The sequence below is a fragment of the Psittacula echo genome (genome assembly GCF_963264785.1).
Source record: "Psittacula echo genome assembly, chromosome: 31".
In the NCBI taxonomy this organism is placed as follows: Eukaryota; Metazoa; Chordata; class Aves; order Psittaciformes; family Psittacidae; genus Psittacula; species Psittacula echo.
In genome coordinates, this window is record NC_137766.1 from 15,105 (window position 1) to 41,432 (window position 26,328).

General features: G+C 59.2%; 1 protein-coding gene across 1 annotated transcript in view; it reads right to left on the reverse strand.

Annotated features, from left to right (window-relative positions):
• The window catches only part of LOC308231140 (valine--tRNA ligase-like), a gene marked incomplete at its 3' end in the record, with an annotated part of 38,024 nt that extends 14,555 nt beyond the window's left edge, over positions 1-23,469 (reverse strand). Inside the window, 15 exon segments of the mRNA XM_080636279.1 lie at positions 1,259-1,349; positions 3,694-3,852; positions 7,084-7,187; positions 7,383-7,507; positions 11,725-11,815; positions 11,926-12,020; positions 12,560-12,668; positions 14,541-14,660; positions 17,631-17,712; positions 20,811-20,975; positions 21,093-21,220; positions 21,650-21,750; positions 22,751-22,829; positions 23,100-23,335; positions 23,407-23,469. Coding sequence (XP_080492405.1) covers positions 1,259-1,349; positions 3,694-3,852; positions 7,084-7,187; positions 7,383-7,507; positions 11,725-11,815; positions 11,926-12,020; positions 12,560-12,668; positions 14,541-14,660; positions 17,631-17,712; positions 20,811-20,975; positions 21,093-21,220; positions 21,650-21,750; positions 22,751-22,829; positions 23,100-23,291 — 1,641 coding nt within the window.
• Positions 23,470-26,328: the final 2,859 nt, after the last annotated feature.

Sequence of the window (26,328 nt, forward strand, 5' to 3'; positions counted from 1 at the left end):
ATAGAGACCATAGAGACCCATAGAGACCCATAGAGACCATAGAGACGAGACCATAGAGACCATAGAGCCCCATAGAGACCATAGAGACCCACAGAGACCCATAGAGACCATAGAGACCCCATAGAGACCATAGAGACCCATAGAGACCATAGAGACCATAGAGACCATAGAGACCATAGAGACCCATAGAGACCATAGAGACCCATAGAGACCATAGAGACCATAGAGACCCATAGAGACCATAGAGACCCATAGAGACCCATAGAGACAATAGAGACCATAGAGACCCATAGAGACCCATAGAGACCATAGAGACAATAGAGACCATAGAGACCCATAGAGACCATAGAGACCATAGAGACCATAGAGCCCCATAGAGACCATAGAGACCCATAGAGACCCATAGAGACCATAGAGACCCCATAGAGACCATAGAGAGCATAGAGACCCATAGGGACCCATAGAGACCCATAGAGACCATAGAGACCATAGAGACCATAGAGCCCCATAGAGACCATAGAGACCCATAGAGACCCATAGAGACCATAGAGCCCATAGAGCCCCTAGAGAGCATAGAGCCCATAGAGCCCATAGAGCCCATAGAGAGCATAGAGAGCATAGAGACCCATAGAGACCATAGAGACCATAGAGACCCCATAGAAACCATAGAGACCATAGACAGCATAGAGACCATAGAGCCCATAGAGCCCATAGAGACCATAGAGACCCATAGAGACCATAGAGACCCATAGAGACCCATAGAGACCATAGAGACCCATAGGGACCCCATAGAGACCCATAGAGACCCAGAGACCCCACAGAGACCCCATAGAGACTCCATAGAGACCCCATAGAAACCCAGAGACCCCATATAGCCCATAGAGACTCCATAGAGCCCCATAGCGCCCCATAGAGCCCCCTAGCCCCACAGCACCCCATAGAGCCCCCCCAGCATCCCATAGTACCCCCCAGACCCACAGCATCCCATAGCACCCCCAACCCCATAGCGCCCCATAGCACCCCCCAGCCCCATAGCGCCCCATATTACCCCCAGCCCCATAGCACCCCATAGAGCCTCCCAGCCCCATAGCGCCCCATAGTGCCCCCAAGCCACATAGTACCCCCTAGCCCCCCAGCCCCATAGCGCCCCCCAGCCCCATAGCACCCCACAGCCCCATAGCACCCCACAGCTCCAGAGTGCCCCATAGCACCCCCCGGCCCCATAGCACCCCATAGAGCCCCCCAGCCCCACACTGACCTTGCCGGGGGGGACGCTGGGGTCGTCGATGGTGACGAAGTAGGCAGGGATGCGATGGCCCCACCAGAGCTGGCGGGAGATGCACCAGTCCCTGCGGGGGGCGATGCTATGGGGCAGGGCCTCACAGGGCAGGGCCCGCCCCCCGGGCGCTATGGGGCAGGCTCGCTTTGGCTCTATGGCTCAGTTCTATGGGGCAACGCGGCGGGGCAGCGATAGGGCTCACTACCAGTCAGGTGTAGGGCTCAGCAAGGTGGGTTGCTATGGGTCACGCTATGGGTCACGCTATGGGTCACACTATGGGTCACGCTGTGGGTCACGCTATGGGTCACGCTGTGGGTCACGCTGTGGGTCACACTATGGGTCACGCTGTGGGTCACGCTATGGGTCACACTATGGGTCACGCTGTGGGTCACGCTATGGGTCACACTATGGGTCACGCTATGGGTCACACTATGGGTCACGCTGTGGGTCACGCTATGGGTCACGCTGTGGGTCACGCTGTGGGTCACACTATGGGTCACGCTGTGGGTCACGCTATGGGTCACGCTATGGGTCACGCTGTGGGTCACGCTATGGGTCACACTATGGGTCACGCTATGGGTCACGCTGTGGGTCACACTATGGGTCACGCTATGGGTCACGCTATGGGTCACGCTGTGGGTCACGCTGTGGGTCACACTATGGGTCACGCTATGGGTCACGCTATGGGTCACGCTGTGGGTCACGCTATGGGTCACACTGTGGGTCACGCTATGGGTCACACTATGGGTCATACTGTGGGTCACGCTATGGTTCACGCTATGGGTCACGCTGTGGGTCACACTGTGGGTCACACTATGGGTCACGCTATGGGTCACACTATGGGTCATACTGTGGGTCACGCTATGGTTCACGCTATGGGTCACGCTGTGGGTCACACTGTGGGTCACGCTGTGGGTCACGCTGTGGGTCAGGCTATGGGTCACACTGTGGGTCACGCTGTGGGTCACGCTATGGGTCACGCTGTGGGTCACGCTGTGGGTCACGCTGTGGGTCACGCTGTGGGTCATGCTGTGGGTCACGCTATGGGTCAGGCTATGGGTCACGCTGTGGGTCACGCTGTGGGTCACGCTATGGGTCACACTGTGGGTCACGCTTTGGGTCACGCTGTGGGTCACGCTATGGGTCACGCTGTGGGTCACGCTATGGGTCACACTGTGGGTCACGCTGTGGGTCACACTATGGGTCACGCTGTGGGTCACACTGTGGGTCACGCTATGGGTCACGCTATGGGTCACACTGTGGGTCACGCTATGGGTCACACTGTGGGTCACACTGTGGGTCACGCTATGGGTCACGCTATGGGTCACACTGTGGGTCACACTGTGGGTCACACTGTGGGTCACGCTATGGGTCACACTATGGGTCACGCTGTGGGTCACGCTATGGGTCACGCTGTGGGTCACGCTGTGGGTCACGCTGTGGGTCACACTGTGGGTCACGCTGTGGGTCACACTATGGGTCACACTGTGGGTCACACTATGGGTCACGCTATGGTTCACGCTATGGGTCACGCTGTGGGTCACACTGTGGGTCACGCTATGGGTCACGCTGTGGGTCACACTGTGGGTCACGCTATGGGTCACGCTGTGGGTAACGCTATGGGTCACGCTATGGGTAACACTGTGGGTCACGCTATGGGTCACGCTGTGGGTCACGCTATGGGTCACGCTATGGGTCACGCTGTGGGTCACGCTGTGGGTCACGCTGTGGGTCACGCTATGGGTCACGCTATGGGTCACGCTGTGGGTCACGCTATGGGTCACGCTATGGGTCACACTGTGGGTCACGCTATGGGTCACGCTGTGGGTTACGCTATGGGTCACGCTGTGGGTCACGCTGTGGGTCACACTGTGGGTCACGCTATGGGTCACACTGTGGGTCACGCTATGGGTCACGCTGTGGGTCACACTGTGGGTCACGCTATGGGTCACGCTGTGGGTCACGCTGTGGGTCACGCTGTGGGTCACGCTATGGGTCACACTGTGAGTCCCTATGGGTCCCTATGGGTCGCTATGGGTCCCTATGGGTCCCTATGGGTCGCCCTGGGTCGCCCTGGGAGGCAGTGGGTCCCTATGGGTCGCTATGGGTCGCTATGGGTCCCTATGGGTCCCTATGGGTCCCTATGGGTCGCCCTGGGTCGCCCTGGGAGGCAGTGGGTCCCTATGGGTCGCTATGGGTCGCTATGGGTCCCTATGGGTCCCTATGGGTCCCTATGGGTCGCTCTGGGTCCCTATGGGTCCCTATGGGTCCCTATGGGTCGCTCTGGGTCCCTATGGGTCGCTATGGGTCGCTATGGGTCGCTATGGGTCCCTATGGGTCGCCCTGGGAGGCAGTGGGTCCCTATGGGTCCCTATGGGTCCCTATGGGTCGCCCTGGGAGGCAGGGGCACTCACCGGATGTTGTCCATCCACTGCAGCCAGGTGCGGGTGTGCGCAGGGGGCCGCAGGCGGAGCTCCCCCCCCCGCACCACGGCCGCGGCCGCTGCAGCCAGCGCGGAGCAGCGCAGGAACCACTGCGGGCGCAGGACCGGCTCCAGCACGTCCCGGGACCGGCTGCGGGGGACACGGGGAGCATGGGGACCATAGGGACCCATGGGGACCATAGGGACCCATAGAGACACATGGAGACCATAGAGACACATGGGGAGCATGGGGACCATAGGGACCCATAGAGACACATGGGGAGCACGGAGACACATGGGGAGCATGGAGACACATGGGGAGCACGGAGACACATGGGGAGCATGGAGACACATGGGGAGCATGGAGACACATGGGGAGCACGGAGACACATGGGGAGCATGGAGACACATGGGGAGCACGGAGACACATGGGGAGCATGGGGACACATGGGGAGCATGGGGACACATGGGGAGCATGGAGACACATGGGGAGCATGGGGACACATGGGGAGCACGGGGACACATGGGGAGCATGGGGACACATGGGGAGCACGGAGACACATGGGGAGCACGGAGACACATGGGGAGCATGGGGACACATGGGGAGCACGGGGACACATGGGGAGCATGGGGACACATGGGGAGCATGGAGACACATGGGGAGCATGGGGACACATGGGGAGCATGGGGACACATGGGGAGCATGGGGACCATAGGGACCCATAGAGACACATGGGGAGCACGGAGACACATGGGGAGCATGGAGACACATGGGGAGCACGGAGACACATGGGGAGCACGGAGACACATGGGGAGCATGGGGACACATGGGGAGCACGGGGACACATGGGGAGCATGGGGACACATGGGGAGCACGGAGACACATGGGGAGCACGGAGACACATGGGGAGCATGGAGACACATGGGGAGCATGGGGACACATGGGGAGCACGGGGACACATGGGGAGCATGGGGACACATGGGGAGCATGGAGACACATGGGGAGCATGGAGACACATGGGGAGCACGGAGACACATGGGGAGCACGGAGACACATGGGGAGCATGGGGACACATGGGGAGCACGGGGACACATGGGGAGCATGGGGACACATGGGGAGCATGGAGACACATGGGGAGCATGGGGACACATGGGGAGCATGGAGACACATGGGGAGCACGGGGACACATGGGGAGCACGGAGACACATGGGGAGCACGGAGACACATGGGGAGCATGGGGACACATGGGGAGCATGGGGACACATGGGGAGCACGGAGACACATGGGGAGCATGGAGACACATGGGGAGCATGGAGACACATGGGGAGCATGGAGACACATGGGGAGCATGGAGACACATGGGGAGCACGGGGACACATGGGGAGCACGGAGACACATGGGGAGCACGGGGACACATGGGGAGCACGGAGACACATGGGGAGCACGGAGACACATGGGGAGCATGGAGACACATGGGGAGCATGGAGACACATGGGGAGCATGGAGACACATGGGGAGCACGGGGACACATGGGGAGCATGGGGACACATGGGGAGCATGGAGACACATGGGGAGCACGGGGACACATGGGGAACATGGAGACACATGGGGAGCATGGGGACACATGGGGAGCATGGGGACACATGGGGAGCACGGAGACACATGGGGAGCATGGAGACACATGGGGAGCACGGGGACACATGGGGAGCACGGGGACACATGGGGAACATGGAGACACATGGGGAGCACGGGGACACATGGGGAGCATGGAGACACATGGGGAGCATGGGGACACATGGGGAGCACGGGGACACATGGGGAGCACGGAGACACATGGGGAGCACGGAGACACATGGGGAGCATGGGGACACATGGGGAGCACGGAGACACATGGGGAGCACGGGGACACATGGGGAGCACGGAGACACATGGGGAGCATGGAGACACATGGGGAGCATGGAGACACATGGGGAGCACGGAGACACATGGGGAGCACGGGGACACATGGGGAACATGGAGACACATGGGGAACATGGAGACACATGGGGAGCATGGGGACACATGGGGAGCATGGGGACACATGGGGAGCATGGGGACACATGGGGAACATGGAGACACATGGGGAGCATGGGGACACATGGGGAGCACGGGGACACATGGGGAACATGGAGACACATGGGGAACATGGAGACACATGGGGAGCATGGGGACACATGGGGAGCATGGGGACACATGGGGAGCATGGGGACACATGGGGAACATGGAGACACATGGGGAGCATGGGGACACATGGGGAGCATGGGGACACATGGGGAGCATGGAGACACATGGGGAACATGGAGACACATGGGGAGCATGGAGACACATGGGGAGCATGGAGACACATGGGGAGCATGGAGACACATGGGGAGCATGGGGACACATGGGGAGCATGGGGACACATGGGGAGCATGGAGACACATGGGGAACATGGAGACACATGGGGAGCATGGGGACACATGGGGAGCATGGGGACACATGGGGAGCATGGGGACACATGGGGAGCATGGGGACACATGGGGAACATGGAGACACATGGGGAGCATGGGGACACATGGGGAGCATGGAGACACATGGGGAGCATGGAGACACATGGGGAACATGGAGACACATGGGGAGCATGGGGACACATGGGGAGCATGGGGACACATGGGGAACATGGAGACACATGGGGAGCATGGGGACACATGGGGAGCATGGGGACACATGGGGAGCATGGAGACACATGGGGAGCATAGAGAGCATAGGGACCCATAGAGACCCCATAGAGCCCCATAGAGAGCCCATAGAGACCCATAGACAGTCCATAGAGACCCCATAGAGACCACATAGAGACCCCATAGAGCCCCATAGAGAGCCCATAGAGACCCCATAGAGAGCCCATGGAGACCCCATAGAGACCCATAGAGACCCCATAGAGACCCATAGAGAGTCCATAGGGACCCCATAGAGCCCCATAGAGACCCCATAGAGACCCATAGAGCCCCCATAGAGCCCCATAGAGAGCCCATAGAGACCCCATAGAGCCCCATAGAGACCCATAGAGCCCCATAGAGACCCATAGAGACCATAGAGACCCATAGAGCCCCCATAGAGCCCCATAGAGAGCCCATAGAGACCCCTAGAGCCCCATAGAGACCCATAGAGCCCCATAGAGACCATAGAGACCCATAGAGACCCCATAGAGCCCCATAGAGACCCCATAGAGACCCCATAGAGACCCCATAGAGACCATAGAGACCCATAGAGACCCCATAGAGACCACATAGAGACCCCATAGAGACCCCATAGAGCCCCATAGAGACCCCATAGAGCCCCCATAGAGCCCCATAGAGAGCCCACCTGCACAGTGGAACCACCATGGGGTTCTCAGTGACCCCCCGGAACAGCCCCAGCTCTTTGAGTGCCTCCATCACCGCGGTGCGGGCCTGGAACCGCGGCATCCCCTGTGGGGACACAGAGCCCAGTGAGCCCCATAGAGACCCCATAGAGCCCCATAGAGCCACATAGAGCCCCATAGAGACCCATAGAGCCCCATAGAGCCCCATATAGACCCATAGAGCCCCATAGAGACCCATAGAGCCCCATATAGACCCATAGAGCCCCACAGAGGCCCATAGAGCCCCGGTGCCCGCTCGCACCAGGAAGGGGGGGGGCACATCCTGCAGGCGCCCGGCCTCGTCCAGGATGCATGGGGCGGGCAGGCCGTGCCGCTGCCCCACCTCGAAGTCAGTGGCGTCATGGCCGGGGGTGAGCTTGACCGCACCTGGGGGGAGAGCAGGACCCACATAGAGACCCCATAGAGACCATAGAGACCATAGAGACCATAGAGACCATAGAGACCCATAGAGACCCATAGAGACCATAGAGACCATAGAGACCCATAGAGACCATAGAGACCATAGAGACCATAGAGACCATAGAGACCATAGAGACCCCATAGAGACCATAGAGACCCATAGAGACCCCATAGAGACCATAGAGACCATAGAGACCCATAGAGACCCATAGAGACCATAGAGACCCATAGAGACCATAGAGACCCATAGAGACCATAGAGACCATAGAGACCCCATAGAGACCATAGAGACCATAGAGACCCATAGAGACCCATAGAGACCATAGAGACCATAGAGACCATAGAGACCATAGAGACCCATAGAGACCCATAGAGACCATAGAGACCCCATAGAGACCATAGAGACCATAGAGACCCATAGAGACCATAGAGACCATAGAGACCATAGAGACCATAGAGACCCATAGAGACCCCATAGAGACCATAGAGACCATAGAGACCCATAGAGACCCATAGAGACCATAGAGACCCATAGAGACCATAGAGACCCATAGAGACCATAGAGACCATAGAGACCCCATAGAGACCATAGAGACCATAGAGACCCATAGAGACCCATAGAGACCATAGAGACCCATAGAGACCATAGAGACCATAGAGACCCATAGAGACCATAGAGACCCATAGAGACCATAGAGACCATAGAGACCCCATAGAGACCAATAGAGACCATAGAGACCATAGAGACCCATAGAGACCATAGAGACCATAGAGACCCATAGAGACCATAGAGACCATAGAGACCCCATAGAGACCATAGAGACCATAGAGACCATAGAGACCATAGAGACCCATAGAGACCCATAGAGACCCATAGAGACCATAGAGACCATAGAGACCCATAGAGACCCATAGAGACCATAGAGACCCATAGAGACCATAGAGACCATAGAGACCATAGAGACCCATAGAGACCCCATAGAGACCATAGAGACCCATAGAGACCCATAGAGACCATAGAGACCCCATAGAGACCATAGAGACCATAGAGACCATAGAGACCATAGAGACCCATAGAGACCATAGAGACCATAGAGACCCATAGAGACCATAGAGACCATAGAGACCATAGAGACCCATAGAGACCCTAGAGACCATAGAGACCATAGAGACCCATAGAGACCATAGAGACCCATAGAGACCATAGAGACCATAGAGACCATAGAGACCCATAGAGACCATAGAGACCATAGAGACCATAGAGACCATAGAGACCCATAGAGACCATAGAGACCATAGAGACCATAGAGACCATAGAGACCCCATAGAGACCCATAGAGACAATAGAAACCCATAGAGACCATAGAGACCATAGAGACCCATAGAGACCCCATAGAGACCATAGAGACAATAGAAACCCATAGAGACAATAGAAACCCATAGAGACCATAGAGACCATAGAGACCGCATAGAGACCATAGAGACCATAGAGACCATAGAGACCCATAGAGACCCCATAGAGACCCCATAGAGACCATAGAGACCCCATAGAGACCATAGAGACCCATAGAGACCCATAGAGACCCATAGAGACCATAGGGACCCATAGAGACCATAGAGAGAGACCCACAGAGACCCATAGAGATGATAGAGACCATAGAGACTCATAGAGACCCATAGAGACCATAGAGACCCCATAGAGACCCCCTAGAGACCATAGAGACCCCATAGAGACCCCCTAGAGACCATAGAGACCCCATAGAGAGCATAGAGACCCCATAGAGACCATAGAGACCCATAGAGACCATAGAGACCCCATAGAGACCATAGAGACCCCATAGAGACCCCCTAGAGACCATAGAGACCCCATAGAGAGCATAGAGACCCCATAGAGACCATAGAGACCCCATAGAGACCATAGAGACCCCATAGAGACCCCCTAGAGACCATAGAGACCCCATAGAGAGCATAGAGACCCCATAGAGACCATAGAGACCCATAGAGACCCCATAGAGACCATAGAGACCCATAGAGACCATAGAGACCCCATAGAGACCATAGAGACCCCATAGAGACCCCCTAGAGACCATAGAGACCCCATAGAGAGCATAGAGACCCCATAGAGACCATAGAGACCCATAGAGACCCCATAGAGACCATAGAGACCATAGAGACCACATAGAGACCCATAGAGACCATAGAGACCATAGAGACCCATAGAGACCCATAGAGACCATAGAGACCCATAGAGACCCATAGAGACCATAGAGACCATAGAGACCCATAGAGACCCATAGAGACCATAGAGACCCATAGAGACCCATAGAGACCATAGAGACCCATAGAGACCCATAGAGACCATAGAGACCCATAGAGACCATAGGGACCCATAGAGACCATAGAGACCCATAGAGACCCATAGAGACCCATAGAGATGATAGAGACCATAGAGACCCATAGAGACCATAGAGACCCATAGAGACCATAGGGACCCATAGAGACCATAGAGACCCATAGAGACCCATAGAGACCCATAGAGATGATAGAGACCATAGAGACCCATAGAGACCCATAGAGACCCATAGAGACCATAGGGACCCATAGAGACCATAGAGACCCATAGAAACCCATAGAGACCCATAGAGATGATAGAGACCATAGAGACCCATAGAGACCCATAGAGACCCATAGAGACCATAGGGACCCATAGAGACCATAGAGACCCATAGAGACCCATAGAGATGATAGAGACCATAGAGACCCATAGAGACCCATAGAGACCATAGAGACACAGAGAGCCCATAGACACCCACAGAGATCATAGACACATAGAAATCATAGAGACCCATAGACCCCCCCATATAGCCCCATAGATTGCCCCCATAGAGCCCCACAGACCCCCCATATCACCCCATAGACCCCCCCACATACCCCCCCATATCGCCCCATAGACACCCCCACAGACCCCCCCATATCACCCCATAAAACACCCCATATCACCCCATAGACCCCCCCATAGACCCCCCCATATCACCTCACAGACCCCCCCATATCACCCCATAGACCTCCCCATAGACCCCCCCATATCACCCCATAGACACCCCATATCACCCCATAGACCCCCCCATAGACCCCCCCATATCGCCCCATAGACCCCTCCATAGACCCCCCCTATCACCCCATAGACCCCCCCACAGACCCCCCCATATCACCCCATAGACCCCCCCATAGACCCCCCCCATATCACCCCATAGACCCCCCCATAGACCCCCCCATATCGCCCCATAGACCCCTCCATAGACCCCCCATATCACCCCACAGACCCCCCCATATCGCCCCATAGACCCCCCCATAGACCCCCCCCATATCACCCCATAGACCCCCCCATAGACCCCCCCCATATCGCCCCATAGACCCCTCCATAGACCCCCCATATCACCCCACAGACCCCCCCATAGACCCCCCCATATCACCCCATAGACCCCCCCATATCACCCCATAGACCCCCCATATCACCCCACAGACCCCCCCATATCACCCCATAGACCCCCCCACAGACCCCCCATATCACCCCATAGACCCCCCCACAGACCCCCCCCATATCACCCCATAGACCCCCCCATAGACCCCCCCCATATCGCCCCATAGACCCCCCCATAGACCCCCCCCATATCACCCCATAGACCCCCCCACAGACCCCCCATATCACCCCATAGACCCCCCCATAGACCCCCCCATATCGCCCCATAGACCCCTCCATAGACCCCCCCATATCACCCCATAGACCCCCCATATCACCCCACAGACCCCCCATATCACCCCATAGACCCCCCCACAGACCCCCCATATCACCCCATAGACCCCCCCACAGACCCCCATATCACCCCATAGACCCCCCCACAGACCCCCCATATCACCCCATAGACCCCCCCACAGACCCCCCCCATATCGCCCCATAGACCCCCCCATAGACCCCCCCCATATCACCCCATAGACCCCTCCATAGACCCCCCCATATCGCCCCATAGACCCCTCCATAGACCCCCCATATCACCCCACAGACCCCCCCATATCGCCCCATAGACCCCCCCCATATCACCCCATAGACCCCCCCATATCACCCCATAGACCCCTCCATAGACCCCCCCCATATCACCCCATAGACCCCCCCATAGCGCCCTCACCGGTGCCGAACTTGGGGTCCACGAAGGGGTCGTGCAGCACCGGGAGCCTCCGGCCCGTGAACGGGTGCACGACGGAACGGCCCCGGAGGTGCTGGGGGGGGAGAGGATGGGCGGGGCTTGTCGCGCCGTGGCCACGCCCCCTGCCGCAAGCCCCGCCCCTATGTTCAAGCCCCGCCCCCTGCCTCAAGCCCCGCCCCTCACCGCGTAGCGCGGGTCCTGCGGGTGCACGGCCACGGCCACGTCCCCCAGCATCGTCTCCAGCCGCGTGGTCGCCACCACCAGCTCCTGCCCGGGCCCTGGGGGGGGGCCAGACCCACACAGCAGGGGCTATGGGGCAGCCCCACTGCTGGTGTCCCCCTCCACGGGCTCCTCAGACCCTATGGGGACTACCCCATAGAGACCCCCCTGTGGGTCCCACCCCATAGAGACCCCGCTATGGGTCCCCCCCATAGAGACCCCGCTATGGGTCCCCCCCATAGAGACCCCCCTATGGGTCCCCCCCATAGAGACCCCGCTATGGGTCCCACCCCATAGAGACCCCCCTATGGGTCCCCCCCATAGAGACCCCGCTATGGGTCCCACCCCATAGAGACCCCGCTATGGGTCTCCCCCCCATAGAGACCCCGTTATGGGTCCCCCCCCATAGAGACCCCGCTATGGGTCCCCCCCATAGAGACCCCGCTATGGGTGTCCCCCCATAGAGACCCCGCTATGGGTCTCCCCCATAGAGACCCTGCTATGGGTCCCCCCCATAGAGACCCCCCTATGGGTCCCCCCCATAGAGACCCCGCTATGGGTCCCCCCCATAGAGACCCCGCTATGGGTCGCCCCTCACCGCTGCCCTCCAGGGGGTAGGCGAAGGCCACCAGGACCCCGAACTCCACCGGTTCCTCGTAGCCCGGAACCCGCAGCAGGGTCCTCCCGGGCAGCTCCCGCTTCTCCACCTGCGGGCGCCAGGGGGAGCCAGAGAGCACAGGGAGACACAGAGCGAGCCGTTGGGATCCATAGAGCCCAGAGAGAGCCATGGAGACCATAGAGACCCCATAGAGACCATAGAGACCATAGAGACCATAGAGACCATAGAGACCATAGAGACCCATAGAGACCATAGAGACCATAGAGACCATAGAGACCATAGAGACCCATAGAGACCATAGAGACCATAGAGACCCATAGAGACCATAGAGACCCATAGAGACCATAGAGACCATAGAGACCATAGAGACCCCATAGAGACCATAGAGACCCATAGAGACCATAGAGACCATAGAGACCATAGAGACCCCATAGAGACCATAGAGACCATAGAGACCATAGAGACCCATAGAGACCCATAGAGACCATAGAGACCATAGAGACCCATAGAGACCATAGAGACCCATAGAGACCATAGAGACCATAGAGACCATAGAGACCCCATAGAGACCATAGAGACCCATAGAGACCATAGAGACCATAGAGACCATAGAGACCACAGAGACCATAGAGACCCCATAGAGACCATAGAGACCATAGAGACCATAGAGACCCCATAGAGACCCCATAGAGACCATAGAGACCACAGAGACCATAGAGACCCCATAGAGACCATAGAGACCCATAGAGACCATAGAGACCCATAGAGACCATAGAGACCATAGAGACCAGAGAGACCCATAGAGACCCCATAGAGACCATAGAGACCCATAGAGACCATAGAGACCATAGAGACCCCATAGAGACCCATAGAGACCCCATAGAGACCCCATAGAGACCATAGAGACCATAGAGACCATAGAGACCCCATAGAGACCATAGAGACCATAGAGACCATAGAGACCATAGAGACCATAGAGACCCATAGAGACCATAGAGACCATAGAGACCATAGAGACCCCATAGAGACCATAGAGACCAGAGAGACCCATAGAGACCCCATAGAGACCATAGAGACCCATAGAGACCATAGAGACCATAGAGACCCCATAGAGACCATAGAGACCCATAGAGACCCCATAGAGACCATAGAGACCATAGAGACCCATAGAGACCCCATAGAGAGCATAGAGACCCATAGAGACCATAGAGACCCATAGAGGCCATAGAGACCCATAGAGACCCCATAGAGACCATAGAGACCCTATAGAGCCCCATAGAGACCCCATAGGACCCCATAGACACCCCATAGTGCCTCATAGACACCCCATAGAGCCTCATAGAGACCCCATAGAGCCCCATAGAGCCGCATAGGCACCCCATAGAGCCCCATTGAGACCCCATAGACACCCCATAGAGCCCCATAGACACCCCATAGAGCCCCATAGAGACCCCATAGCGACCCCATAGCGACCCCATAGAGCCCCATAGACACCCCATAGACACCCCATAGAGCCCCATAGAGCCCCATAGCGCCCCATAGACACCCCATAGAGCCCCATAGACACCCCATAGACACCCCATAGAGCCCCATAGCGCCCCATAGACACCCCATAGAGCCCCATAGACACCCCATAGAGCCCCATAGAGCCCCATAGGGCCCCATAGACACCCCATAGAGCCCCATAGACACCCCACAGAGCCCCATAGAGCCCCATAGCGCCCCATAGACACCCCATAGCGCCCCATAGAGCCCCATAGCGCCCCATAGAGCCCCATAGCGCCCCATAGACACCCCATAGAGCCCCATAGACACCCCATAGAGCCCCATAGAGCCCCACAGCGCCCCATAGACACCCCATAGAGCCCCATAGACACCCCATAGAGCCCCACTGAGACCCCATAGACACCCCATAGCGCCCCATAGCCACCCGCCATAGCCCGCAGGGCGTCGCGGTCACCTCGATGTCGGAGATGGCGGAGCGCAGCGCACAGCTCCAGTGCACCATGCGCGTGCTGCGGTAGATGAGGCCCTGCTCGTGCAGCCGCACGAAGGCCTCGCGCACGGCGCGGCTCAGCTTCTGGGGGGCACGGAGCGACACGGTGTGGGGCCCGTGGGGAGCCACGGACACAGAGCCCATCGGGACCCACAGAGAGAGAGAGACCCCATCGGGACCCACAGAGAGAGAGACCCCATCGGGACCCATAGAGAGAGAGACCCCATCGGGACCCATAGAGAGAGAGACCCCATCGGGACCCATAGAGAGAGAGACCCCATCGGGACCCATAGAGAGAGAGACCCCATCGGGACCCATAGAGAGAGAGAGACCCCATCGGGACCCATAGAGAGAGAGACCCCATCGGGACCCATAGAGAGAGAGAGACCCCATCGGGACCCATAGAGAGAGACCCCATCGGGACCCACAGAGAGAGACCCCATCGGGACCCATAGAGAGAGAGAGACCCCATCGGGACCCACAGAGAGAGAGAGACCCCATCGGGACCCATAGAGAGAGAGAGACCCCATCGGGACCCATAGAGAGAGAGACCCCATCGGGACCCATAGAGAGAGAGACCCCATCGGGACCCACAGAGAGAGAGAGACCCCATCGGGACCCATAGAGAGAGAGACCCCATCGGGACCCACAGAGAGAGAGACCCCATCGGGACCCACAGAGAGAGAGACCCCATCGGGACCCCATAGAGAGAGAGACCCCATCGGGACCCACAGAGAGAGAGACCCCATCGGGACCCACAGAGAGAGACCCCATCGGGACCCATAGAGAGAGAGAGACCCCATCGGGACCCACAGAGAGAGAGACCCCATCGGGACCCATAGAGAGAGAGACCCCATCGGGACCCACAGAGAGAGAGACCCCATCGGGACCCATAGAGAGAGACCCCATCGGGACCCATAGAGAGAGAGACCCCATCGGGACTCACAGACACAGAGCCCATCGGGACCAGAGAGACCCCAGAGAGACCCCATAGAGACCCCATAGAGACCCATAGAGACCCATAGAGACCCCATAGAGACCCCATAGAGACCCATAGAGACCCCATAGAGACCCATAGAGACCCCATAGAGACCCCAGAGAGACCCATAGGGACCCCATAGAGACCCCATAGAGACCTCATAGAGACCCCATAGAGACCCCATAGAGACCCATAGAGACCCATAGAGACCCCATAGAGACCCCATAGAGACCCCAGAGAGACCCCATAGAGACCCCATAGAGACCCATAGAGACCCCATAGAGACCCATAGGGACCTCATAGAGACCCCATAGAGACCCATAGAGACCCATAGAGACCCCATAGAGACCCATAGAGACCCCATAGAGACCATAGAGACCATAGAGACCCATAGAGACCCCATAGAGACCCATAGAGACCCATAGGGACCCCATAGAGACCCATAGAGACCCCATGGAGACCCATAGAGACCCCATAGAGACCCATAGGGACCCCATAGAGACCCCATAGAGACCCATAGGGACCCATAGAGACCCATAGAGATCCATAGAGACCCATAGAGACCCCATAGAGACCCATAGAGACCATAGAGACCCCATAGAGACCCATAGAGACCATGGAGATCCCATACAGACCCACATTGCCCCATAGACACCCCCAGCCCCACATTGCCCCATAGAGCCCCCCAGCCCCATAGACCCACATCGCCCCATAGAGACCCCCAGCCCCACAGACCCACAGTGCCCCACAGACCCCCCCAGCCCCATAGACCCACATTGCCCCATAGAGACCCCCAGCCCCATAGACCCACATTGCCCCATAGAGACCCCCAGCCCCACAGACCCACAGTGCCCCATAGAGACCCCCAGCCCCACAGACCCACATCACCCCATAGAGACCCCCAGCCCCATAGACCCACATCGCCCCATAGAGACCCCCAGCCCCATAGACCCACATCGCCCCATAGAGACCCCCAGCCCCACAGACCCACAGTGCCCCACAGACCCCCCCAGCCCCACAGACCCACATTGCCCCATAGACACCCCCAGCCCCACAGACCCACAGTGCCCCATAGAGACCCCCAGCCCCATAGACCCACAGTGCCCCACAGACCCCCCCAGCCCCACAGACCCACAGTGCCCCATAGAGACCCCCAGCCCCACAGACCCACAGTGCCCCACAGACCCCCCCAGCCCCACAGACCCACAGTGCCCCATAGAGACCCCCAGCCCCATAGACCCACATTGCCCCATAGAGACCCCCAGCCCCACAGACCCACAGTGCCCCATAGAGACCCCCAGCCCCACAGACCCACATCGCCCCATAGAGACCCCCAGCCCCACAGACCCACATTGCCCCATAGAGACCCCCAGCCCCACAGACCCACAGTGCCCCATAGAGACCCCCAGCCCCATAGACCCACAGTGCCCCACAGACCCCCCCAGCCCCACAGACCCACAGTGCCCCATAGAGACCCCCAGCCCCACAGACCCACAGTGCCCCACAGACCCCCCCAGCCCCACAGACCCACAGTGCCCCACAGACCCCCCCAGCCCCACAGACCCACAGTGCCCCATAGAGACCCCCAGCCCCACAGACCCACAGTGCCCCATAGAGACCCCCAGCCCCACAGACCCACAGTGCCCCACAGACCCCCCCAGCCCCACAGACCCACAGTGCCCCATAGAGACCCCCAGCCCCACAGACCCACATCGCCCCATAGAGACCCCCAGCCCCATAGACCCACAGTGCCCCACAGACCCCCCCAGCCCCACAGACCCACAGTGCCCCACAGACCCCCCCAGCCCCACAGACCCACAGTGCCCCATAGAGACCCCCAGCCCCACAGACCCACAGTGCCCCACAGACCCCCCCAGCCCCACAGACCCACAGTGCCCCATAGAGACCCCCAGCCCCACAGACCCACAGTGCCCCACAGACCCCCCCAGCCCCATAGACCCACAGTGCCCCATAGAGACCCCCAGCCCCACAGACCCACAGTGCCCCATAGACCCCCCCAGCCCCATAGATCCCCCCCCAGCCCCATAGCGCCCCAGCCCCATGGATGTGCTCACAGGGTCCATGGTGAAACAGGCCCGGTCCCAGTCCATGGAGGCCCCCAACTGCCGGAGCTGCTGATAGATGCGGTCGCCCTTCCTGCGGGAGGGGGCAGCCGTGGGGCAGCCGTGGGGCTGGAGGGGGCTATAGGGCAGCCATGGGGCAGCCATGGGGCAGCGCTGTGTGAGGGTCACTGTGGGGCAGTGCGGTGTGTGCCTCTATGGGTCACAGTGGGGCAGCAGTGGGTCTCTATGGGGTCTCTATGGTCTCTATGGGTCTCTACGGGTCTCTATGGGGTCTCTATGGGTCTCTATGGTCTCTATGGTCTCTATGGGTCTCTATGGGGTCCCTATGGGTCTCTATGGGTCTCTACGGGTCTCTATGGGGTCTCTATGGGTCTCTATGGGTCTCTATGGGGTCTCTATGGGTCTCTATGGGTCTCTATGGGTCTCTATGGTCTCTATGGGTCTCTATGGGTCTCTATGGGTCTCTATGGGTCTCTATGGGTCTCTATGGTCTCTATGGGTCTCTATGGTCTCTATGGTCTCTATGGGTCTCTATGGGGTCCCTATGGGTCTCTATGGGTCTCTACGGGTCTCTATGGGGTCTCTATGGGTCTCTATGGGTCTCTATGGTCTCTATGGGTCTCTATGGGGTCCCTATGGGTCTCTATGGGTCTCTACGGGTCTCTATGGGGTCTCTATGGGTCTCTATGGGTCTCTATGGGTCTCTATGGTCTCTATGGGTCTCTATGGGTCTCTATGGTCTCTATGGGTCTCTATGGGTCTCTATGGGTCTCTATGGTCTCTATGGGTCTCTATGGGTCTCTATGGTCTCTATGGGTCTCTATGGGGTCTCTATGGTCTCTATGGGTCTCTATGGGTCGCTATGGGTCTCTATGGGGTCCCTATGGGTCGCTATGGGTCTCTATGGGGTCCCTATGGGGCGCTATGGGTCTCTATGGGTCTCTATGGGGTCCCTATGGGTCTCTATGGGTCTCTATGGGGTCCCTATGGGTCTCTATGGGTCTCTATGGGGTCTCTATGGGTCTCTATGGGTCTCTATGGGTCTCTATGGTCTCTATGGGTCTCTATGGGTCTCTATGGTCTCTATGGGTCTCTATGGGTCTCTATGGGTCTCTATGGTCTCTATGGGTCTCTATGGCTCTCTATGGTCTCTATGGGTCTCTATGGGGTCTCTATGGTCTCTATGGGTCTCTATGGGTCGCTATGGGTCTCTATGGGGTCCCTATGGGTCGCTATGGGTCTCTATGGGGTCCCTATGGGGCGCTATGGGTCTCTATGGGTCTCTATGGGGTCCCTATGGGTCGCTATGGGGCGCTATGGGTCTCTATGGGGTCCCTATGGGTCGCTATGGGGCGCTATGGGTCTCTATGGGGTCCCTATGGGTCGCTATGGGGCGCTATGGGTCTCTATGGGGTCCCTATGGGGCGCTATGGGTCGCTACGGGGCGGTATGGGTCTCTATGGGTCCCTATGGGTCTCTATGGGTCCCTATGGGTCGCTATGGGGCGCTATGGGGCGCTATGGGTCTCTACGGGGTCCCTATGGGTCTGTATGAGTCGCTATGGGTTCCTATAGGTCTCTATGGGTCGCTATGGGGCGCTATGGGTCTCTATGGGGTCCCTATGGGTCTCTATGGGTCGCTATGGGTCTCTATGGGGTCTCTATGGGTCCCTATGGGTCTCTATGGGTCGCTATGGGTCGCTATGGGTCTCTATGGGGCGCTATGGGTCCCTATGGGTCTCTATGGGGCGCTATGGGGCGCTATGGGTCTCTATGGGTCGCTATGGGTCGCTATGGGTCTCTATGGGTCGCTATGGGGCGCTATGGGTCTCTATGGGTCTCTATGGGTCTCTATGGTCTCTATGGGTCTCTATGGGTCTCTATGGTCTCTATGGGTCTCTATGGGGTCTCTATGGTCTCTATGGGTCTCTATGGGTCGCTATGGGTCTCTATGGGGTCCCTATGGGTCGCTATGGGTCTCTATGGGGTCCCTATGGGGCGCTATGGGTCTCTATGGGTCTCTATGGGGTCCCTATGGGTCGCTATGGGGCGCTATGGGTCTCTATGGGGTCCCTATGGGGCGCTATGGGTCGCTACGGGGCGGTATGGGTCTCTATGGGTCCCTATGGGTCTCTATGGGTCCCTATGGGTCGCTATGGGGCGCTATGGGGCGCTATGGGTCTCTACGGGGTCCCTATGGGTCTGTATGAGTCGCTATGGGTTCCTATAGGTCTCTATGGGTCGCTATGGGGCGCTATGGGTCTCTATGGGGTCCCTATGGGTCTCTATGGGTCGCTATGGGTCTCTATGGGGTCTCTATGGGTCCCTATGGGTCTCTATGGGTCGCTATGGGTCGCTATGGGTCTCTATGGGGCGCTATGGGTCCCTATGGGTCTCTATGGGGCGCTATGGGGCGCTATGGGTCTCTATGGGTCGCTATGGGTCGCTATGGGTCTCTATGGGTCGCTATGGGGCGCTATGGGTCTCTATGGGTCTCTATGGGTCGCTATGGGTCGCTAGGGGGCGCTATGGGTCTCTATGGGGTCTCTATGGGTCGCTATGTGTCTCTATGGGTCCCTATGGGTCTCTATGGGTCTCTATGGGTCGCTATGGGTCCCTATGGGTCTCTATGGGTCGCTATGGGTCCCTATGGGTCTCTATGGGGCGCTATGGGGCGCTATGGGTCCCTATGGGTCTCTATGGGGCGCTATGGGTCCCTATGGGTCTCTATGGGGCGCTATGGGGCGCTATGGGTCCCTATGGGTCTCTATGGGGCGCTATGGGTCCCTATGGGTCTCTATGGGGCGCTATGGGGCGCTATGGGTCTCTATGGGTCTCTATGGATCGCTATGGGTCTCTATGGGTCTCTATGGGTCGCTATGGGTCCCTATGGGTCCCTATGGGTCTCTATGGGGCTCTATGGGTCGCTATGGGTCCCTATGGGTCTCTATGGGGCGCTATGGGTCCCTATGGGTCTCTATGGGGCGCTATGGGTCCCTATGGGTCCCTATGGGTCGCTATGGGGCGCTATGGGGCGCTATGGGGCGCTATGGGTCGCTATGGGTCCCTATGGGTCCCTATGGGTCGCTATGGGGCGCTATGGGTCCCTATGGGTCCCTATGGGTCGCTATGGGTCCCTATGGGTCGCTATGGGGCGCTATGGGTCACTCACTCCTCCTTCCAGGCCCACACCTCCCGCAGGAAGCCCTCGCGGCCCAGCTGGTGCCGGGTGAGCCCGCGCATGCGCGCCAGGCGCCGCTCCACCACCACCTGCGTGGCGATGCCGGCGTGGTCGCAGCCCGGGTTCCACAGCGTCGTCAGACCGCGCATGCGCTGCCTGCGGAGCAGACCAAGTCACCGAGGCGGCGGGGGGGGGGGGGGGGGGGTGCGGTTTGCTGTGGGTCCCCGCTATGGGGCTCACTTATGGGGCGGGGGGTTTTGCTGTGGGGCTCACCAGCGGGCCAGGCTGTCCTGGATGGCGCTGGTGAGCGCGTGGCCCAGGTGCAGGGTGCCGGTGACGTTCGGGGGGGGCACGCACATCATGAACACCCCCCGCGGGTTGGGCTCCGACACGCGGCTCCGCTGCGGAACACGGGGAGCCTCGCACCCGGACCCCCCCCCCATTGCCCCGCAGTGGTCTCACCCCAGCCCCCCCCCGTTCCCCTCTATGGGCTCACCCCAAGACCCCCCCATTCCCCGCTGTGGTCTCACCCCAGACCCCCCCCCATTGCCCCGCTGTGGTCTCACCCCAGACCCCCCCATTGCCCCACAGTGGGCTCACCCCAAGCTCCCCCCGTTCCCCCGTATAGGCTCACCCAAGACCCCCTCAATACCCGCAATGGTCTCACCCCAGGCCCCCCCCGTGGGCTCACCCCGGCCCACCCCCCCCATTGCCCCGCAGTGGTCTCACCCCGGCCCCCCCCATTGCCCCGCAGTGCTCTCACCCCGGCCCCCCCCATTGCCCCGCAGTGGTCTCACCCCGGCCCCCCCCGTGCCCCGCAGTGGTCTCACCCCGTACTCGGGCTTGAAGAAGCCCTCCCGCTCCCACCAGCTGTACCAGGCGGCCTCCACGTAGCGCGGGCTGTAGGAGGGGGGCAGCGGCACCGACACATCTGGGGGTGATGGATATGGGGTATGGGGTATGGGATATGGGGTATGGGATATGGGATATGGGGTATGGGATATGGGATATGGGATATGGGGTATGGGATATGGGGTATGGGGTATGGGATATGGGATATGGGATATGGGGTATGGGATATGGGGTATGGGATATGGGGTATGGGATATGGGATATGGGGTATGGGATATGGGATATGGGATATGGGATATGGGGTATGGGATATGGGGTATGGGGTATGGGATATGGGATATGGGATATGGGGTATGGGATATGGGGTATGGGGTATGGGATATGGGATATGGGATATGGGGTATGGGATATGGGGTATGGGATATGGGGTATGGGATATGGGATATGGGGTATGGGATATGGGATATGGGATATGGGATATGGGGTATGGGATATGGGATATGGGGTATGGGATATGGGATATGGGGTATGGGATATGGGGTATGGGATATGGGGTATGGGATATGGGATATGGGGTATGGGATATGGGGTATGGGGTATGGGATATGGGGTATGGGATATGGGGTATGGGATATGGGGTATGGGATATGGGATATGGGATATGGGGTATGGGATATGGGGTATGGGATATGGGGTATGGGGTATGGGATATGGGGTATGGGGTATGGGATATGGGGTATGGGATATGGGGTATGGGATATGGGGTATGGGGTATGGGATATGGGGTATGGGATATGGGGTATGGGGTATGGGGTATGGGATATGGGGTATGGGGTATGGGATATGGGGTATGGGATATGGGGTATGGGGTATGGGATATGGGGTATGGGATATGGGATATGGGGTATGGGGTATGGGGTATGGGATATGGGGTATGGGATATGGGGTATGGGATATGGGGTATGGGGTATGGGGTATGGGGTATGGGATATGGGGTATGGGATATGGGGTATGGGATATGGGATATGGGGTATGGGGTATGGGATATGGGATATGGGACACGGATGCCCCCCTCTCACCTTTCTTCTCCCCCGGGGGGGTCTCCAGGTCATAGGTCACTACCCCGGGGGGGCGGCGCTGCCGGCGGGCGGGCTGAGCCTGCAGGGACCACGTGACCTGTGAGACCCACATGGCCCCACAGGGAGCCAGAGAGACCTGGCACACGTCAGCCCCTCTGTGGTCCCTATGGGTCACTCTATGGGTCCCTATGGGTCACTCTATGGGTCTCTATGGGGTCCCTATGGGTCCCTATGGGTCTCTATGGGTCTCTATGGGGTCCCTATGGGTCTCTATGGGGTCCCTATGGGTCTCTATGGGGTCCCTATGGGTCCCTATGGGTCCCTATGGGTCCCTATGATCACTCCTCACCTGCTGTTCCCGCATCTTTTCCTGTTTCTGTTGGAATTTCTCCAGTTTCTCCCGTTTTTTCGCCTCCTTCTTCAGCTGCGCCGCGCTCTTGGCTGGGGCGGGGCCCGCCGGCCCCATAGCATCCTGCCCCACAGCATCCTGCCCCACAGCATCCTGCCCCACAGCATCCTGCCCCACAGCATCCTCCTCCATCGCATCCTGCCCCACAGCTTCCAGCCCCAGGGCTGCCAGGTCCACTGTGGAAGGCCCAAGGTGACATCCGCGGCCCCAAGGCCGCCCAGCCCCACAGCCGCCCCATAGCACTCACGCTGTGGGGCAGGGCCCTCGTCCCCGCACAGCCCCACGTCCCCCAGCACGGCGCGGAACTGGGGCAGGCGCACGCAGGTCTCGAACCAGCGCCGGACGCTGGGCACGGTGGCGACGGTGGCGGCGTCCAGGACCTTGGACAGAGACAGGGAGGTGGGAATGGGATACAGGGAGAGGGGATAGAGCCTATGGGTACACCCTAGGGATACAGGAATGGGTACAGGGATGGGTGCAGGGATGGGTACAGGGATGGGTGCAGGGATGGGTACAGGGATGGGTACAGGGATGGGTGCAGGGATGGGTACAGGGATGGGTACAGGGATGGGTACAGGGATGGGTGCAGGGATGGGTACAGGGATGGGTGCAGGGATGGGTGCAGGGATGGGTGCAGGGATGGGTACAGGGATGGGTGCAGGGATGGGTACAGGGATGGGTACAGGGATGGGTACAGGGATGGGTGCAGGGATGGGTACAGGGATGGGTACAGGGATGGGTACAGGGATGGGTACAGGGATGGGTGCAGGGATGGGTACAGGGATGGGTGCAGGGATGGGTACAGGGATGGGTACAGGGATGGGTACAGGGATGGGTGCAGGGATGGGTACAGGGATGGGTGCAGGGATGGGTGCAGGGATGGGTACAGGGATGGGTACGGGTACAGGGATGGGTACAGGGATGGGTACAGGGATGGGTGCAGGGATGGGTACAGGGATGGGTACAGGGATGGGTGCAGGGATGGGTACAGGGATGGGTACGGGTACAGGGATGGGTACAGGGATGGGTACGGGTACAGGGATGGGTACAGGGATGGGTGCAGGGATGGGTACAGGGATGGGTGCAGGGATGGGTACAGGGATGGGTACAGGGATGGGTACAGGGATGGGTACAGGGATGGGTACGGGTACAGGGATGGGTACAGGGATGGGTACAGGGATGGGTGCAGGGATGGGTGCAGGGATGGGTACAGGGATGGGTGCAGGGATGGGTGCAGGGATGGGTGCAGGGATGGGTACAGGGATGGGTACAGGGATGGGTACAGGGATGGGTGCAGGGATGGGTGCAGGGATGGGTACAGGGATGGGTACAGGGATGGGTACAGGGATGGGTGCAGGGATGGGTGCAGGGATGGGTGCAGGGATGGGTGCAGGGATGGGTACAGGGATGGGTGCAGGGATGGGTACAGGGATGGGTGCAGGGATGGGTGCAGGGATGGGTACAGGGATGGGTACAGGGATGGGTGCAGGGATGGGTGCAGGGATGGGTACAGGGATGGGTGCAGGGATGGGTGCAGGGATGGGTACAGGGATGGGTGCAGGGATGGGTGCAGGGATGGGTGCAGGGATGGGTGCAGGGATGGGTGCAGGGATGGGTGCAGGGATGGGTGCAGGGATGGGTGCAGGGATGGGTGCCGGGATGGGTGCCGGGATGGGTACAGGGATGGGTGCAGGGATGGGTACAGGGATGGGTACAGGGATGGGTACAGGGATGGGTGCAGGGATGGGTACAGGGATGGGTACAGGGATGGGTGCAGGGATGGGTACAGGGATGGGTACAGGGATGGGTACAGGGATGGGTGCAGGGATGGGTACAGGGATGGGTGCAGGGATGGGTACAGGGATGGGTACAGGGATGGGTGCAGGGATGGGTACAGGGATGGGTGCAGGGATGGGTACAGGGATGGGTGCAGGGATGGGTACAGGGATGGGTACAGGGATGGGTGCAGGGATGGGTGCAGGGATGGGTGCAGGGATGGGTACAGGGATGGGTGCAGGGATGGGTACAGGGATGGGTGCAGGGATGGGTACAGGGATGGGTACAGGGATGGGTGCAGGGATGGGTGCAGGGATGGGTGCAGGGATGGGTGCAGGGATGGGTACAGGGATGGGTGCAGGGATGGGTGCAGGGATGGGTACAGGGATGGGTGCAGGGATGGGTGCAGGGATGGGTACAGGGATGGGTACAGGGATGGGTACAGGGATGGGTACAGGGATGGGTGCAGGGATAGGTGCAGGGATGGGTGCAGGGATGGGTACAGGGATGGGTACAGGGATGGGTACAGGGATAGGTGCAGGGATGGGTGCAGGGATGGGTACAGGGATGGGTACAGGGATGGGTGCAGGGATGGGTACAGGGATGGGTACAGGGATGGGTACAGGGATGGGTACAGGGATAGGTGCAGGGATGGGTGCAGGGATGGGTACAGGGATGGGTACAGGGATGGGTGCAGGGATGGGTACAGGGATGGGTACAGGGATGGGTGCAGGGATGGGTGCAGGGATGGGTACAGGGATGGGTACAGGGATGGGTGCAGGGATGGGTACAGGGATGGGTACAGGGATGGGTGCAGGGATGGGTACAGGGATGGGTACAGGGATGGGTGCAGGGATGGGTGCAGGGATGGGTGCAGGGATGGGTGCAGGGATGGGTGCAGGGATGGGTTCGGGTGCAGGTCCCTCACTGGCTGGCAGGGCCCCAGCAGGGCGCAGGTCAGGGTCACATCGGCCAAGGTGACGCCGTCGCCCACCAGGAAGGAGCGGGCCCGGAGGTGGGAATCGAGCGCCCGGAGAGCGCGGAGCAGCTCCTGGAGAGCGCGGGCCCGGGCCTGGGGGCACGGAGAGACCCCATAGAGACCATAGAGAGACCCCATAGACACCCCATAGACACCCCATAGACACCCCATAGTGCCCCATAGACACCCCATAGACACCCCATAGTGCCCCATAGACACCCCATAGACACCCCATAATGCCCCATAGACACCCCATAGTGCCCCATAGACACCCCATAGTGCCCCATAGACACCCCATAGACACCCCATAGTGCCCCATAGACACCCCATAGACACCCCATAATGCCCCATAGACACCCCATAGTGCCCCATAGACACCCCATAGAGCCCCATAGACACCCCATAGACACCCCA